General features: G+C 54.0%; 6 protein-coding genes across 6 annotated transcripts; all 6 read left to right on the top strand.

The window, feature by feature from the left end:
* On the top strand, positions 1–1452 carry VELC (Sexual development regulator VELC; the record flags this gene model as incomplete). The annotated part of the gene is made up of 2 exons (XM_032036015.2): positions 1–1303; positions 1415–1452. The coding sequence occupies 2 exons, from the start codon at positions 1–3 to the stop codon at positions 1450–1452; spliced, it is 1341 nt and encodes a 446-aa protein (XP_031885014.2).
* Positions 1453–3084: 1632 nt separating this feature from the next.
* Positions 3085–5027, top strand: CRY2 (Cryptochrome-2; the record flags this gene model as incomplete). The annotated part of the gene is made up of 2 exons (XM_032036014.1): positions 3085–3257; positions 3314–5027. 2 exons carry the CDS (start codon positions 3085–3087, stop codon positions 5025–5027), a joined length of 1887 nt encoding a protein of 628 aa, XP_031885154.1.
* A 1487-nt stretch (positions 5028–6514) lies between these two features.
* Positions 6515–8047, top strand: CGGC5_v007428 (uncharacterized protein; the record flags this gene model as incomplete). Its single annotated transcript, XM_066151858.1, has 3 exons — positions 6515–7417; positions 7470–7494; positions 7551–8047. 3 exons carry the CDS (start codon positions 6515–6517, stop codon positions 8045–8047), a joined length of 1425 nt encoding a protein of 474 aa, XP_066008764.1.
* An 875-nt stretch (positions 8048–8922) lies between these two features.
* Positions 8923–9951, top strand: Ephx2-0 (Bifunctional epoxide hydrolase 2; the record flags this gene model as incomplete). The annotated part of the gene is made up of 1 exon (XM_032036012.1): positions 8923–9951. The coding sequence occupies one exon, from the start codon at positions 8923–8925 to the stop codon at positions 9949–9951; it is 1029 nt and encodes a 342-aa protein (XP_031885162.1).
* Positions 9952–10208: 257 nt separating this feature from the next.
* CGGC5_v007426 (Heterokaryon incompatibility protein 6, OR allele) lies at positions 10209–12104 on the top strand (the record flags this gene model as incomplete). Its single annotated transcript, XM_032036011.1, has 1 exon — positions 10209–12104. One exon carries the CDS (start codon positions 10209–10211, stop codon positions 12102–12104), a length of 1896 nt encoding a protein of 631 aa, XP_031885161.1.
* A 411-nt stretch (positions 12105–12515) lies between these two features.
* Positions 12516–13430, top strand: MIMI_L509 (Uncharacterized protein; the record flags this gene model as incomplete). The annotated part of the gene is made up of 3 exons (XM_032036009.1): positions 12516–13166; positions 13309–13342; positions 13402–13430. The coding sequence occupies 3 exons, from the start codon at positions 12516–12518 to the stop codon at positions 13428–13430; spliced, it is 714 nt and encodes a 237-aa protein (XP_031885003.1).
* Positions 13431–15082: the final 1652 nt, after the last annotated feature.

Here is a 15082-nt window from a genome sequence, read left to right as displayed (position 1 = left end):
ATGGCCTACAATTACGCCGAACCCTCACCTCAACACCAACCTTACGACTACAGGGCTCAACCAGACGACATGGCTCAAAGGAACACCTCGTGGGCACCATCTCCAACTTACGGACCGCCTAGGTCTGCTGGGGATGCGTACTACGAAACTGCATCATCCCGTCTGCCCACTCCATCCGGCCTGATGAACGGCATGTCAGGCTCGCATGCGAGACCGATGCCACAAGAACATCAACCGCCGTATCATCGCCCCGAGTATCACCACCACCATGAGTACCAGCAGCCCCCATCGCCAACTTATCACCAAGCACCACCGCAGTACCAACATTACGCACCACCTGCAATTAGTAACGACCCGTACCGAGCACCTATGCCGCAGCCTCAGTACTCCAATTATGAACCTCCCAGAGAGCCACAAAGGGCACCGCCGCCGCCTGCCGGGGATTATGACCCGTACCAGGAAGCAAGGGAGCAGCACATGATGTCGAGAAACTTGCCTCCGCAAATGCCTGGAGCCCCGCGTGTCCCCAACAGCAATTATGACGGAAAGGTTGCTATCCCATTCACCCCTCAGAGCTTGAGGATACCAGCGGTACGCTCTGGATCTACTGTGCCGCCAGCTGGAGCGCCGTGGAGCGCTACTAGTCAGCCGGACAGATCGGTCAAAATTGAACATCTCCTTAGCGGCGGAGCATCACAGGCTGTGCAACACACAATCGACCAGAAGCCTGCACCGCCCAAGAACGAGTATGAGATCTACTTCCGACAACAACCAGTAGCGGCGAGATGTTGCGGATATGGCGAGAGGGATCGCAGAGTCATCGACCCGCCGCCCATCGTCCAGCTCAGGATCAACAACCCCGACCTTACACCAGACGAAATGTATCAGAGGATCCACCACCCGGCTTACGTCGTTCACTGCAGTATTTGGTGCAAGGATGGAGTAAAAGACGAAACCGACATGCCCTCGGACTACGTACGACCAGGAAAGCGGCTCATGGGATCCCTGGTATCCTCCCCTTTTGTGGGACAAGACGAGAACGGCGAAGAGGGCTGCTTTTTCTGTTTCCCTGACATGTCAGTCCGCACGCCTGGCCCCTTTCGTCTGAGGTTTGCGTTGATCGTCGTCGACCCGATGCATCGCTCCCCGAAGGCTCCTATCAAGTCCACCATCATGAGCGACGTGTTCCAAGTCTACAACGCCAAAGATTTTCCGGGCATGCAAGCCAGCACACCGCTCACGAAGCGTTTGAAGGAGCAGGGTTGCCTGATTTCTATCAAGAAGGGCAACGAAAAGTCCGGTGGTAAGTCACGTCGTCAAGATGACAGCGATGAAGACGACGAGGAGGGCGGGTCGTCAAACAAGCGCAAAAAGTCAAAGAAGCAGCGGTGAAGTAACCGAGACGTGTCAACAGAGAATCGTCGAAGATCTACCGACAATCGAAGGAGATGAAAAGAGGCATATCATGATTGGCGTTGGTTTGGAGACGGCTCAGATCGGCAAATACACGGCGACGATACTCTTCATTTTGGGAATGCCCGTCCGACTCGGGCTGTTTGCTGCGACACGGGCATATAAGAATTGAGCGTGCGCTACACTTCACAGCAGTGGCATATTTGGAGACGACCACATCGGGCAAGTTGGCCCTCGCACCATGAGTCTTCACAGGGAAGACCGGACTGAGGTCTGGGCCGCGGATTTGTTATTTTTGTTTTCCCATTTGTCCATTTTTATCTGTCGATTCTATACACCCTTTCTTCGTATCTATTATACCCTCAGTGGAACTTTATGGGTCATGATCATGGAGAAAAGAAAGTCTGAGCTTTACTTTGGTAGTGTATGAGGCCTGGTTTGCATCGTCGGCAGGAAGAGGGGCATCATGTATAGAACCGTCTTTCGTACTCTTCCATCAGGTACAGATCTGCTGCTACCTCGCTAGGTACCAGAAGGAGACCAATTGAAGTCGGGGCGCCGCCTTTTTCCGGACACCGAGTATCGTCGTGCATTGACTGCTGATTACGCGCAGGAAGGTGCCGCGGACATGTGATGACCTGGAGGGCTTGGTTGGGCTGTCTTGAGCCGCAAACAAGGGAGGAGTCGATCGACACGTCGATGGCAGCATGAGACTGCAATTCCCCAAACACGTGAGGTCCGCAGGAGAGAGAGACGCTTGACTTAGACATCGGCCCATCGCCACCACGTTGGCGTCGACGATCTGTATCCGGCCACCGGGGCCATCGTTGCGACATCGCTCGCATTCCTCGGCTCGACCGCTCTACGTGCGATGGCGACACGGGCCGAGACAGCACACACCGGACTCGGCTTTGCGATCGGCTTGGCTCTACGGAGGCATCCAATACGTATGACCACGCGCGCCTGCGCGAGAATGGATGATGATCAGGCACATTTCTGAAGAAGAAGGACCGCATTCTATCTGGGACCCGCGGACCTGTTCAATCTCCCTGGATCTGCAGCCCGCAGAAACCCCCCCCCTCTGTATGTCCCCATTACCCGAGAGACCGTCTGAATCAGGGTTCATGGATCTTTGCGTCTGCCGGCCACACCCTGCCCGAATCGCGGGGTGAGGATGGGACAACCGTTCGCGACATGGCCGCTAAAGTTTCGGGAGATGGCGAAATCTCCAGGACGGACCCAAGTTATCTTGTTTGAAAAATTCTAAACATCAACGTTCCCGCAAGCCCGGTGCGCCTTGTGGCCCAGCACTCACTACACCACTTGGTGCGATACGTAACCCCCGGGGTTAAGGTAGATAGCGGGTGCAACCGAGGAATGTTCAGAAAAAAGTAAATGGGCTCCTCTCATCTGAATAAGAAAACGCCCCCCCCCCCCTCTTTTCGAGAGAGAGAAATCGCGTGGCTGAGAGTCATTGACATCATTGACTTTTCTTCCCCTGTAGCTCTCGCGTCGTTGGTCATAGCTTCACAATATGTGCTCCCTTGCCCGTGACTCGGAAATGCAAATGTCAATTGGGGACACCAATTGCTCGGTTTTGTTGATGTTACACAATTCACCGAAATCCCAGAGTCATTCGCTCAAACCGCGGACGCCCCTCCCAAACATACGATGCCCTCCCGCCCGCGCGTCATCTACTGGTTCCGGACCGACCTCCGGCTGCACGACTCACCCGCCCTCGCGGCCGCCCTCTCCCTGGACCCGGCCGTGCTATGGCCCATCTTCACATGGGACCCGCACTACGTGTACCGCGCCCGAGGGGGTCTGAACCGGTGGCAGTTCCTGTTTGTCAGACCCAGAAAGCCGGATTCGAAGGGTGTTTCATTGACCAAAGCGACAGGCTAGATTGTCAAAATGACTTGTCGGAGAGCATCACCAAGCTCAACCCCAAGTCGAAGCTGTTCGTGCTGCGCGAGGGCCCGCAGACGCTGTTCCCGAAGCTGTTCAAGGCGTGGGAGGTGACGCACCTGGTCTTCGAGAAGGACACGGACGCGTACGGGCGCGAGCGGGACGAGGTGGTCATCAAGGCGGCCGAGAAGGCCGGGGTCACGGTGATTGTGAAGAGCGGGCGGACGCTGTGGGACAGCGACGCCGTCGTGGAGAAGCACGGCGGCAAGCCGACCATGTCCATGGCGCAGCTGCAGGCGGCGGGCGCCAAGGTCGGGCCCATCGCGAAGCCGATCCCGGCGCCGGAGGCGCTCCCGGACCCCGGCGAGATGCCGGTGGACTTTGAGCCGACGCCGCCCAAGACGAAGCCGGACTTTAACAAGGAGCAGCGCACGGAGGGAGACTCCGCGTATAAGAAGATCTCTGGGCCGGACGGTGACTTTGCAATTGAGACGATGGAGGAGCTTGGCTTCCCGTCTGCGACAACGCCGCACCGCGGCGGAGAGACGAAGGCGCTCGCGATGCTCGAGGAGATCTTGAAGGACAAGAAGTACACTGCCACGTTTGAGAAGCCCAAGACGAGCCCGGCGGCGTTCGAGCCGCAGTCGACGACGCTGCTGTCGCCGTTCCTGCACTTTGGGGCGCTGTCTGTGCGGGAGTTCTACTGGAGGGCGAAGGAGGTGATTGATAAATATAAGGGAGCTGCGAAGATACCGGAGAACCTGCTGGGCCAGTTGCTGTTCCGCGATATGTACTTTGCGGCGCACGCCGCGTTGGGGTATAAATTCACCCAGACGGCGAACAACCCCTACTGCCGATTCATCCCGTGGCACTTGCCATCCAAGGTCGACTCCAATACGGGGCTCATCACTGGCGAGTACCACGTCGATTCCAAGCAGGCCGACGAGTGGTTCAGGAGATGGAAGTATGGACTGACTGGGTTCCCGTGGATTGACGCTCTGATGCGCCAGATGCGAGAGGAGGGATGGATTCACCACTTGGGCCGGCACTCCGTGGCCTGTTTCCTCACTCGAGGGGGGTGCTACATCGACTGGGAGCGCGGCTGCGAGGTCTTTGAAGAGTGGCTCATTGACCACGAGCCGGCCGCGAACGCAGGCAACTGGCAGTGGCTGAGCTGCACGGCTTTCTTCTCGCAGTACTTCCGGTGCTACAGCCCGGTGTCATTTGGCCAGAAGTGGGATAAGCACGGGGACTTTGTGCGGCGCTGGGTGCCGGAGCTCAAGAAGCTAGACGCCAAGTACATTTACGAGCCGTGGAAGGCGCCGCTGCCGGATCAGAAGAAGGCCGGCGTGCGGGTGACGGGGCGTGGGGAGAAGACGGAAGAGGGGGTGTACCCGAAGCCCATGTTCGACTTCAACGAACGGAGGACGATATGCCTCCGGGCGATGAAGCAGGCGTACCAGGTCGGGCTTCACGGAAACGACAAGAAGGTGCGGGATGGTAGCTGGCGGGAGCTGTTCGAGGGCGACGACACGGAGATGATGGACGAGTTTGAGAGTGACGACGGGGCGCGGGCGGACGACGCGGACGACGATGACGGCGACGACGGAGCGGCCAGGGCAAAGGGCGACGAGATCACGCCGGCCAAGCGGGCTGCCGAGGAGGGCAGCGCCGAGCAGCATGCCGACAAGAAGCAGAAAGCGTAGGAGTAGCGAATCCAAGACAAATGTTCTGTCACTTGTCGTTTCTTCGGTGATCCGCCAGTTCGCGACAACGGGCTTTGGTTTCGGTCGGCAAAGCCATGCGCCCTATGGGAATTGCATAGCAACAACCCCCCCCCCACTAACGTCTAGGGTCCCACAGCAAGTTGTTGGGGATTTCTTGGTGGCCTGATGGGCGGCATTCGCGCCGTTTGGCTTCTGTCACTTCTCGCGGTGTTCTGTCTTGTGAGCTGCCACTCAGGACTTGGTGTTGCAAGCTAGCAGTTCCGAGGACATGGATCCGAGGGGGGGACGACCGGAGCAGCAAGCAGTCCGGCGTTTGGGTGGCACAGGGGCAGGGCGGCCGCAGCGACCTGAGGTGATGATCTGATCTTGGCCAGCGGATGGATGGGATGGATAGGGGCTTCAGACGGTGGTCTGCAGGGGGCAGGGCCTCTGCGGAGAGTCCCTTGACAGGAAACTTTATTGCGCGGCCGCCCATTTCCTGATGCAGGAAGTGCTGGCGGTTGAGCTGCTAAATTGAGTGCAGACAAGACAGGACGGTGCCTTTGGGTGCGTCGGAGTGTTGGTGCCGGATCTGTCGTCCAGGGATTGATGCTGCAGGCGTGCGGATGTCAAAACGGGTTACAGTCTGGGTGTCTAGTGTTTGCATCACAAGATGCAAGGACGATATGGTTTCCCAAGAGCCGCTGCTTTCTTGCGTGTTTCCGAGGATGGAAAAGTAGGCAAGAGGGATAGGTGCCTTGGACTGCCATCATCGTTTGCCATCACCGAGGTGAGACTGCGTCAATGGTTTTTGTCATTGGCTGGGTACAAAGGCAGTGCCTAGCAGGCAAGCACTGTCCAAGCTTTCGGAAGTTGAATGCAGACTATCAGGCGGCTCGAAAAGAAAAAGACAAGTTTTCTTGAATACATTGCCTGTCCAATTTGCGGTGCCTGGGACGTACAACAGAAGGAAGTGACGATGAAGTTGTTTGGCAGCGAGTTTCGACGAGCAGTAATACGCCGTTGCGCAAAACTCGAGCCGCCGGTGTAATTTGCGGCCCGTGCCTGCAGCACAGGCCCTGAAATCGGGCAGTGCCAGCCACATCTGGCCAATCAAATGCGCGTATTTCTGGAGGCAACCGTCTTCGCCTGGAAGCAACCAATGACATTCATCCTTTGTCCTCTCCCATTCAACGCCACCATGAGGCTTGCTCGCAACAACGGCAACTACATGCCTTTATGGCTTGCAGATTGCGATCCGATTGACTCATGTTTGGGAAAGGGCCATCAGATGAGGAAGGTGGCATTCTCCCCGTCGTGTTTATTCATGAGGTATAAGAGTACAAGACTGCTCTCTCCCATCCAATCCGAAGGGGACATCACACACCATCACCACCACAACGACAACGACAACGTCAACCACACCACTCCTAATACCATCACATCCTCCCCGTAATATCCCATTGATAGCCAAATCAACACTCAAAATGGTCACTACCATCCACGATAATGCAGGCGACGCCATCGAGCTGATGCCAGAGATCCGCGCAAACACCGCCGATTTTGACCCCAGCAGAAAACTGACCGTCAGCCTCAACCGCCAAACTCCAAATGAGCCTGCTACTGGAATCTCCGTTCGCCATGGTGGGAAAGAGCATGCCCTCGACATTCACCTGAACCGCACTATTCGCGTGCCCGACAACAGAGACACCAACTCCCTCCCTCCCGGCCTTGGTCAGTTCCCGCTTTTCAAGATTCGCGACTACCCCGGCATGCCCAAAGACATCCTCGAGAAGGGCGGCATCTTTTTCCCCATGTACCAACGCGAAGCCATGTGGATTAGCTTCACTGCGGATGCCCCCTTCGCCATCAAGATGTACGTTGGCGGCGTCAACGCTGTTTCCGGCTTCCCCATGACGGAGAACGAGAAGACCAAGGAAAAGAGACAGAAGATGCTCAGCAGCGGCAAGTCAATCCAGGACTACATGGTCGTCCCTGAGCAGCATTGGCTCGACGGAATTGCCTCCAAAGATGGCAAGATTCGGCAGTTTGTTGCGGAGCCCAAGGGCAACGGCTTCTCTGTCGAGGCCCAGGTCACGGGCGAGGAGAAGGTTGGCGGTATTCAGATCGAGATCATCCCCATCAAAAAGCATCTTCCCACTGAATTCGATGTCCGCTATGAGAATAAGGAGCAGAAGGTCATCACTCGCACCTTCAACCTGGCCGAGAAGGGTCTCACCCCTGAGAGCACTTGGGAAGATGTCAAGGAACGCATCCGGAACGAATTTGACATTGCCGTCCAGGACCAGTCTCTCTCCAAGCACACCAACGCGACGAGGCGACACAGAGAGATCGGAATGGACTTTGGCAATGAAGTCAAGCTCGGCGATGTCTATTTCCCGCCTCAATCCTTCACTCTGAGTGTTACTCACGCCCAGCCAGTTCACCGAGGCGGAGGATTCGGGAGGTGCAGGAAAGGCGGTCTTGGAAGCCAGGGACCTATGACCTTGATGTCCTGTTCAGCTTCTCCGCTTGGAATGACGAAGTCACATTCAAGGGCGCTTGAAAGCGCACCCGCGCCGACCTTGAACGTTAAGGAAATGGGTCTCGCAGCCGGAGGCCTGATCACACAATCAATCGAAGCCGATCCATACCCTGCAGATGTGTGGGACATCGAGGCCTCGGTGATGATGAACCTCACAATCCTGGACATCGAGTCGTTCGCTGCGCTCACCGGCCAGCCGGCTCCGAACACGCCCGTCGACGCCAAAACCTATGCTCAGCACGGTTATCCCTTCTTCGAGCTCTGGGGCGAAGAGAAGAGTGGTATCAAGGGCGAGTTTCAGGAGGTCAAGAGCGTGGCCCAGTTGATGAAGGAGGCGGCTAACGCTGATGGCAAGTCGTACTCAGAGGAGGAGACAGTCATGTTCAAAACCTTGACCATTGGCCGCACGCCCTTCAGAAGCACTTTCCTCCCAGTAGAGTTTCTTTGCAAGGAGGTTCAGGGTCTGCATGTTTGAAGGGTATGAGAAGAGGGTTAGACAACGCATTGACTAGGACCACGTATGAAATAACCTCATCACAAAACACTTCGCCAAAATACCTTTCAGTGTTGAACAATTCTTGTTTGAGGCGCCATGTGTCTTTCTTTTGGTAAGTTGGTAGTTACTTCGCCTGACTAATGGGCAACGGATTCCTCGGTGGTGCTGGCGGTGGCCTGGTGGGTTAGTTCCGACATCAGCATTCTCGCCCGCAAACAACTAACCCGCGAGGGCAGTTGGAAGTCCAACTACCTACCTGATAAACAATTTTCGCAAAACCTTATCATTCTGATGGGTTCTTGTCGGAACTCACCCCTCACTAGCTGCAGCCAAGCTGCGGGAAGCAGGCTGATGGAACACGATGATGCACCTCTATGCTCAATGCTTGGCTCTCGTCTTCCTATCGACTCAGCACTCGACCAGGGCCTGCTTCTTTTTCAATATTCCCCTCTGATTTTCGCCGACGCACCCATTGTTTTTGGCCAATTTTTCAACCCCGCACGAGACAACGGGTAGGAAGTTGAGTAATGCCGTGTCGCAGTTTCATGATCCCCGAAGAACCCGGACTTGATTGATGCTGTTTACTATTTGGCCCCGAATGGATATTAGTAATCCGACAAAACCTGGGGTTCAATCGTATCTTACAAAGCTTTGCTCGTGTCTTTCGGTTCATAAGCAGCTCTTGGCCGAGACGACAAGGTTACTTACTTGAGGTTTGGCGTGACGGCTATTTGCATGGGACTTCTGTAGCTCGGAAACTCCACTCCACTGTATAAGTAGTCCGTCACGTCTCCCCCCGCAACTATAGATCTCTGTTATGGGAAAGTACTAAGAATCAGGTCAGATCAGCCGCCATGGACCTCTCACAGCTCACCCCAAAGACCCTTCAGGTCTCACGGGGATTCACCTACACCTACTACACATCCCCTCCCCAGAATTCCAAGCCCACTCTAGCCCTCTTCCACGGCTGGCCCGACTCAGCCAAACTCTGGGCAGGCCTGATCAACGATCATCTCCTCCCGCACGGCTACGGCGTGCTCGCCCTTGACTGCCTCGGCTATGGCGGTTCATCCAAGCCCACCGACCCGAAGGCGTACGGCTGGCAGCACATGACGGCCGACATCGTCGAGATCCTCGACGCCGAGAACCTCGACAAGGTCATCTCTCTGGGCCACGACTGGGGCAGCGCCCTCGCCCAGCGCTTCTACAACTTCTACCCCGCCCGGGTCTCGGCGCTGGTAATGGTAAATGTCACATACATGCCCCCGACGAGCGACTTCGACCTCGACACGGTGAACAACATCACTCGCCAGGTATTCGGCGCGGGCCTTTTTGAGTATTGGCACCTCTTCGCCGCGGACGACGGGCCCGGGCTGATGAACCGCAACCTCGAGGCCGTGTACTACGCGGCGTTCGGCGATCCGGCCTCTTGGCGTGACACCTTCACCAGCCCCGGCGGCATGCGCAGGTGGGTGACGGAGGGGAGGACGCAGCCCACGCTCCCGTACGCCACGGCCGAGCACAAGGCGGACTTTATGGAGCGCCTCGGCAAGGAGCCCGGGTTCGAGGCGCCGCAGTGCTGGTACAAGTCCATGGTCTCCCAGGTGCAGAACGAGGCGGACAAGTTGATTGCCGAAGATGCCGTGGCGTTGAAGGTGCCGGTGTTGTACTGGGGCGGCGAGCAGGATGCCGTGTGCAGGCCCGCTGGTCTCCAGCCGAGTATCGAGGCTGGGCTTTTGCCTCATTTGAAGGCTGTGACGAGGGACGGTGGGCATTGGGCGTTGCTTGAGACGCCGGCTGTGTTTGGTCAGGATGTGCTGGCATGGCTGGAGGAGACTTTCACGGAGGGTGACAAACCTGCGCCTGTTGCTAAGTTGGCTTAGAACATGCGATTTTCATGTTGTGCATCTTCATCGCCGTGACGGGCGTGGTTGGCTTGGATGCACTGTCTCGTGTTGTTGGTTGAGGTCTTGAGAAGTGATTGTGGAGGTTTCGGCATGCCAACATTCTAGACAGGCCTGTTGGTCCCGTGATTTGACGCACAACTTGGCCTATCGGATTTTTATCATTCAGAATCAGCCCCTCTCTTTCACACGTGTGGTTGATAATACTACCGCAGACTACAATTCAACAGAGAGCAATGACTGCTTGTGCTCACAGTCAGACCGCTGGCAAATTTCCGTACCGGCCCCTGAGCCCACTAGAGAAAGAGATCCGCCTCATTGAGGTTGATCCTCTCCACAAGATCGACACACAATCGCCGGTCCGCTGCCGCTTGAAGCACGCCAGTCTGTACACGAATCCTAACTACATAGCACTCTCCTATGCTTGGGGAGACCCAACAGCCACGCGCGGCATCATCCTAGACGGACGAAACGTTCAAGTCACTGAGAATCTACAGTCGGCGCTGAGGCATGTGGCGAGCAGCTTTGGGAACGATGAAGAACCAGGACCGACACTATGGGTCGACGCTATCTGCATCGACCAGCAGAACGAGTCTGAGAGGACGCAGCAAGTCGCCCAGATGGGCGCCATCTTCAGCACGGCGAAAAGAACCATGATATGGCTGGGACCGGCCGACGAGCATAGCGACCTTGCTATCGAGACGCTGCACACGCTGGGGAGGAGAGGAGTAAGGCTCCACGACCACGTCCCCAGCTGGACCAATTTTCCATTTTCCGACACCCCATCCACTCGCCGAGTGATCAGAACCCAGAAAATGCTCGACGGAATTCTGGCCGATCTCTCTCGAGGCGGTGCGACAAAACTAGCGGCAATAAGTTCGCTTTTCGGCAGACCCTGGTTTCGGCGAGTCTGGGTCATTCAGGAACGTGTGTTGTCGTCCGATACATTTGTTTGCTGCGGCGATGCAGATATTGTTTGGGGCAGGTTCTTTTGGGGCTTTTGGCTTCTGTGCGGCCTACGAGACTATCTCAACATCGTCGGCACCGGTGACGGGCGGCAAGACAGTTCTGCGTTGGCGCTGTTTCTCACGACGGCTCTGGACAGAGTGACTCCAGTCGCTTTTACGCGGTCAAACTCGTCGTTCTTTACGTTGTTTTCCTTGCTGTCCAGAATGGCAACCACCCCCCAGCAGCAGCTTCAAGCCTCGGACCCACGGGATTATGTCTTTGCGCTTCTGGGACTTATTGATCCAGACAAGAGCCCGTCGATTGTTGCAGATTACAGCAAAGACTGGAACACGGTGCAAGTTGAAGTTGCTACAGCTTGCTTGAGCTTCTACGGCCCGAGACTACTTTCGTTTGCGGGTACATGTCAGGAAAACGGAACAGCAGCTGCGAACGTACGACGTGCTCCTTCTTGGGCGCCAGACTGGTCATCACAATACATACCGCAGCCTTTGAGCATCACCTCCGACTTTGTGGTTCGGGGCGGGAATCTACGAAGTGCGTACTCTGCTTCGGCAGGCTGTTCGCAGAGTTTATCGGGATGCTTCATCTCAGACAAGCAGATATCCCTAAACGCCGTGCATGTGGACGACGTCGGACAGGTGGGGTTACCATTTGTTGAAGCGGACAATCTCGCAGACGATTCGGCGCGTGTAGCTTCTCTCGCATCGTGGATCGAAGGCCTCGAAGTCTTGTTAGGAGAGACAAATGAGGTATACACTGCTCCGGCGGACGTGCAAGAGGCTCTGTGGAGAACCCCGATTGCAGATAGGGCATATGCGTATAACTGGGAAACGGAGAGAGCGGGTGAAAAGACCTTTCAAGCGTACCAAGCTCTTAGGAGCGGCATGATCTGCCAAGGCGTGAAGTACGCCAATATTGCGAGCGTCAAACTACGCAGAAGACGGCCTTTTGGATGTATGAAAGGGTATATTGGACTTGGACCTTTGGAATTGAGGGACGGAGACTCCGTGTGGGTTATACTTGGTGCAGATGTGCCTTTTATTCTTCGTCCTGCTACCGATGGTGGGTTTTTGGTGGTTGGCGAGGCGTATGTTCATGGCATCATGGATGGAGAGTATGTGAATTCGAGGACCCACCCACTGCAGAGAATTGAATTGGCTTGAAACTGAAATTCGGCGTCTTCTTGGATTTGCACCGACTTGAAGTAAAATTCACCCTTGACTTTGATCATTTCATGGAGGGCACGGCACCTATCGACGACTTTCAACAAATGATGGTCGGCAAGATATCCGAGGTCGGTCTAGACGTGTTATGCTCTTCACGCACATAAAGATATTTCATAGTAGTTCAAAAAGCGTACAGATAATAGGTCATCGCGAAATTAAGGCAATTTGTTTCTAGGCAGCAGGTTATTCGGTAGTCCCAACAACCATGAACCGAAGACTATTGGCACAGTGTTTACAGTGAGTATAACGGAATTTTGACACTATGTGTTGGCATGCACAACCACACTTCTTCTCGTTAGGCAGCACTCACATTTCTCAACTTCTCCATCACCAAGTTCCACCGCCAAGATGACCATGCAAATCATCTCCGACCTACACTTGGAGTCGCCAAAAGCCTACGACATCTTCGAGATTGTTCCCAAGGCTCCTGTCTTGGCCTTGCTAGGAGACATTGGCAATGTTGCCGCTCACAAGGACGACTGTCTCGCCTTCTTCACCCAACAACTTCGCCAATTCCGCATTGTCCTCTTCGTCCCCGGAAACCACGAGGCATACGGATCCGACTGGTCCAAGACACTCGAGATTCTTCACACATTCCAAGAAGACGTGAACAATGACCCGTCCTTGGGGCAATTCGTCTTGTTGAACCGAACGGTCTTCCGAGTCCCAGACACAGACATCATCATTCTGGGATGCAGCCTTTTTTCTCACATCCCTCCTGAAAGTTGCGACAATGTGTCTATGGGACTCAACGACTTTTTCCAGATTGAAGACTGGGATATCGACGCGCATAATAAGGCACATAAGCAGGACCTGGCTTGGCTCAACGGGAAGGTCGGTGAGCTTGAGCAGTCTGATGCGAAGATTATGATCTTCACACATTGGAGTCTCACGAGAGACAGTCGCTCCCTTGACCCGAGGCATGCTTCAAGCCCCATTACGCCTGGATTCGCGACCGACTTGTCAGGTGAAGCGTGCTTCAAGAGTGGAAAAGTGAAAGTATGGGCGTTTGGTCACACCCATTTCAACTGTGACTTCACTGTTGAACGGGGTGGGGAAGCCGAGCCGCTGAGACTTGTCACCAACCAGAGAGGCTATTACTTTTCCCAGGCTACGGGTTTTGACGCAGAAAAGTTATTAGAGCTGGAAGATAAGACTCATTGACTGTGTCGGAGGTAAGGGATCTTATCACCATAGCTAGCCACAATTTCTACTTTGTTTGACTTAAGCTCAGGGAACACTTCTACAGTATGCTTGCGATGAAATTTCCCACCGGTTCGTGATAAGTGATTGACTGATCAAGAGGTGGCATTCATTTGGCGCATGCTTTCATCCTAAATATCTTTCATACTTGGCTGTAGAGCACCGAGGGGGTGATCCATAATCCAAAGACTACTGATCAGACACTTTATTCGCTTGGTTTACGTGTTCCCCTTATTTCAATATATTGCAAATGTACTCAGCACAAGTTATTGAGACAAACAAACAATCGTCCTACTCATCCTTCTGACAGCTGCATCTACGACTCGTAGAACCATTGGGAAATCAATGGACGTCGCGAGGTTCATGGCGCGAGACTGAGCTCTCGCAAGATTCTCTCGAAATCTAACGACACCGAACAATAGCGTTTATATGTAGAATAAATATCGGGTACCGGCGATCAGAACCACCGGAAGATAGGTACTCAGAAAGAACACGTCATGCCAGAAATTAGAGGCTTTGTCCTTCCTTCTAAGGGGATTTTGCCAGGGACTAGCGCAGAGTTGCGGTGGAAGCTTAGAAACGTTTCAAAATGGAATATTCTGGTCGTGTGGTTGTAAGACACTGCGGCTTGCGTGGCCTTCTACTAGCCTTCGCTTCATTCGCCTTCGCATAGGTCTAGCGTAACATAAAGGGATCTTTCGGTGTTGCTGCCCTAGTCCAGTTTGTATAAGGTTCAGGTGCGGCGGTTCTAATAGTTCATAAAATCAATGTAATGAGAGCCAGAGTTATGACTTCGCAATCCAGATATGTTATGAGAAACCGTCGAAAAGCTTAATTGAGAAGCCAAGTTATAAAAGCAGCTAGATATCTGAGAATAAACATGACTCTCCATCATTGTGATACAGGGGCAAGGACAGAGTCAGGCGAATGACATCATGCAAGGTTTTTCAGCGTGAGATGATATTCGATTAGTGGATCTAGTGGATGTAGACACGAGAGAAGATCTCACGGGCACGATTTCTTATGCTCGCAAATACTGCTTGAGCTTATGTCCTTCATGTTCTGTCGACATTATCTTTAGAGCAGTATAATCTTTGCTTTTCACTCTTGATCCAGAGACCTGGAGCCTGGAATTGATGAAAATACAATTATAGGTAGACTAAGACACCTATTTTTTACAGAGGCAAGGCTTGTGTGTCGCATAGCAGCCGAAATGGCGAGAGGGACAGAATGTTGTATGAATTCTGTGCCTGAAGTCGAAACGGGTGACGTTCTATCTAAACGCACAAAGAACGTGGATCTACCTTGAAGCATGCCGTTCCCTTCTATTCATCACGAATATATGCAGAAAGGTAGAAACAAAGGGCACTAGCAAAGGACATGTAATTAGCACTGTCGCGTCAGCATCGCGTACAACAATGAAAACCTTTCGGCGTGTTCTTGACTGTTTACCTGTTTGATCAACCATAACCTAACGCAACGACCTTGCGATTGTGTCCTGATAAAGCTGCGAGAGTAGTCCCGCACCTTTTATACTTTGAATTGTGTTGATGTTAGTGCTGCCTTTGGATTTCCCACACGTTGCGAGCTTGGTTATGCCTGCATCCTGAGCTAAGTATGAAGCAAATAAATAACCTGAGCGGATCATAACTGCTATATCCAGAATTACTTCTTTCCATCTTTCTAATTGGTAGCTCGGCTCAAACGTTCCC

Source organism: Colletotrichum fructicola, assembly GCF_000319635.2.
Source record: "Colletotrichum fructicola Nara gc5 chromosome Unknown KSG_Nara_v1_contig04, whole genome shotgun sequence".
NCBI lineage: Eukaryota > Fungi > Ascomycota > Sordariomycetes > Glomerellales > Glomerellaceae > Colletotrichum > Colletotrichum fructicola.
This window is presented reverse-complemented; position numbering and strand designations above follow the sequence as displayed.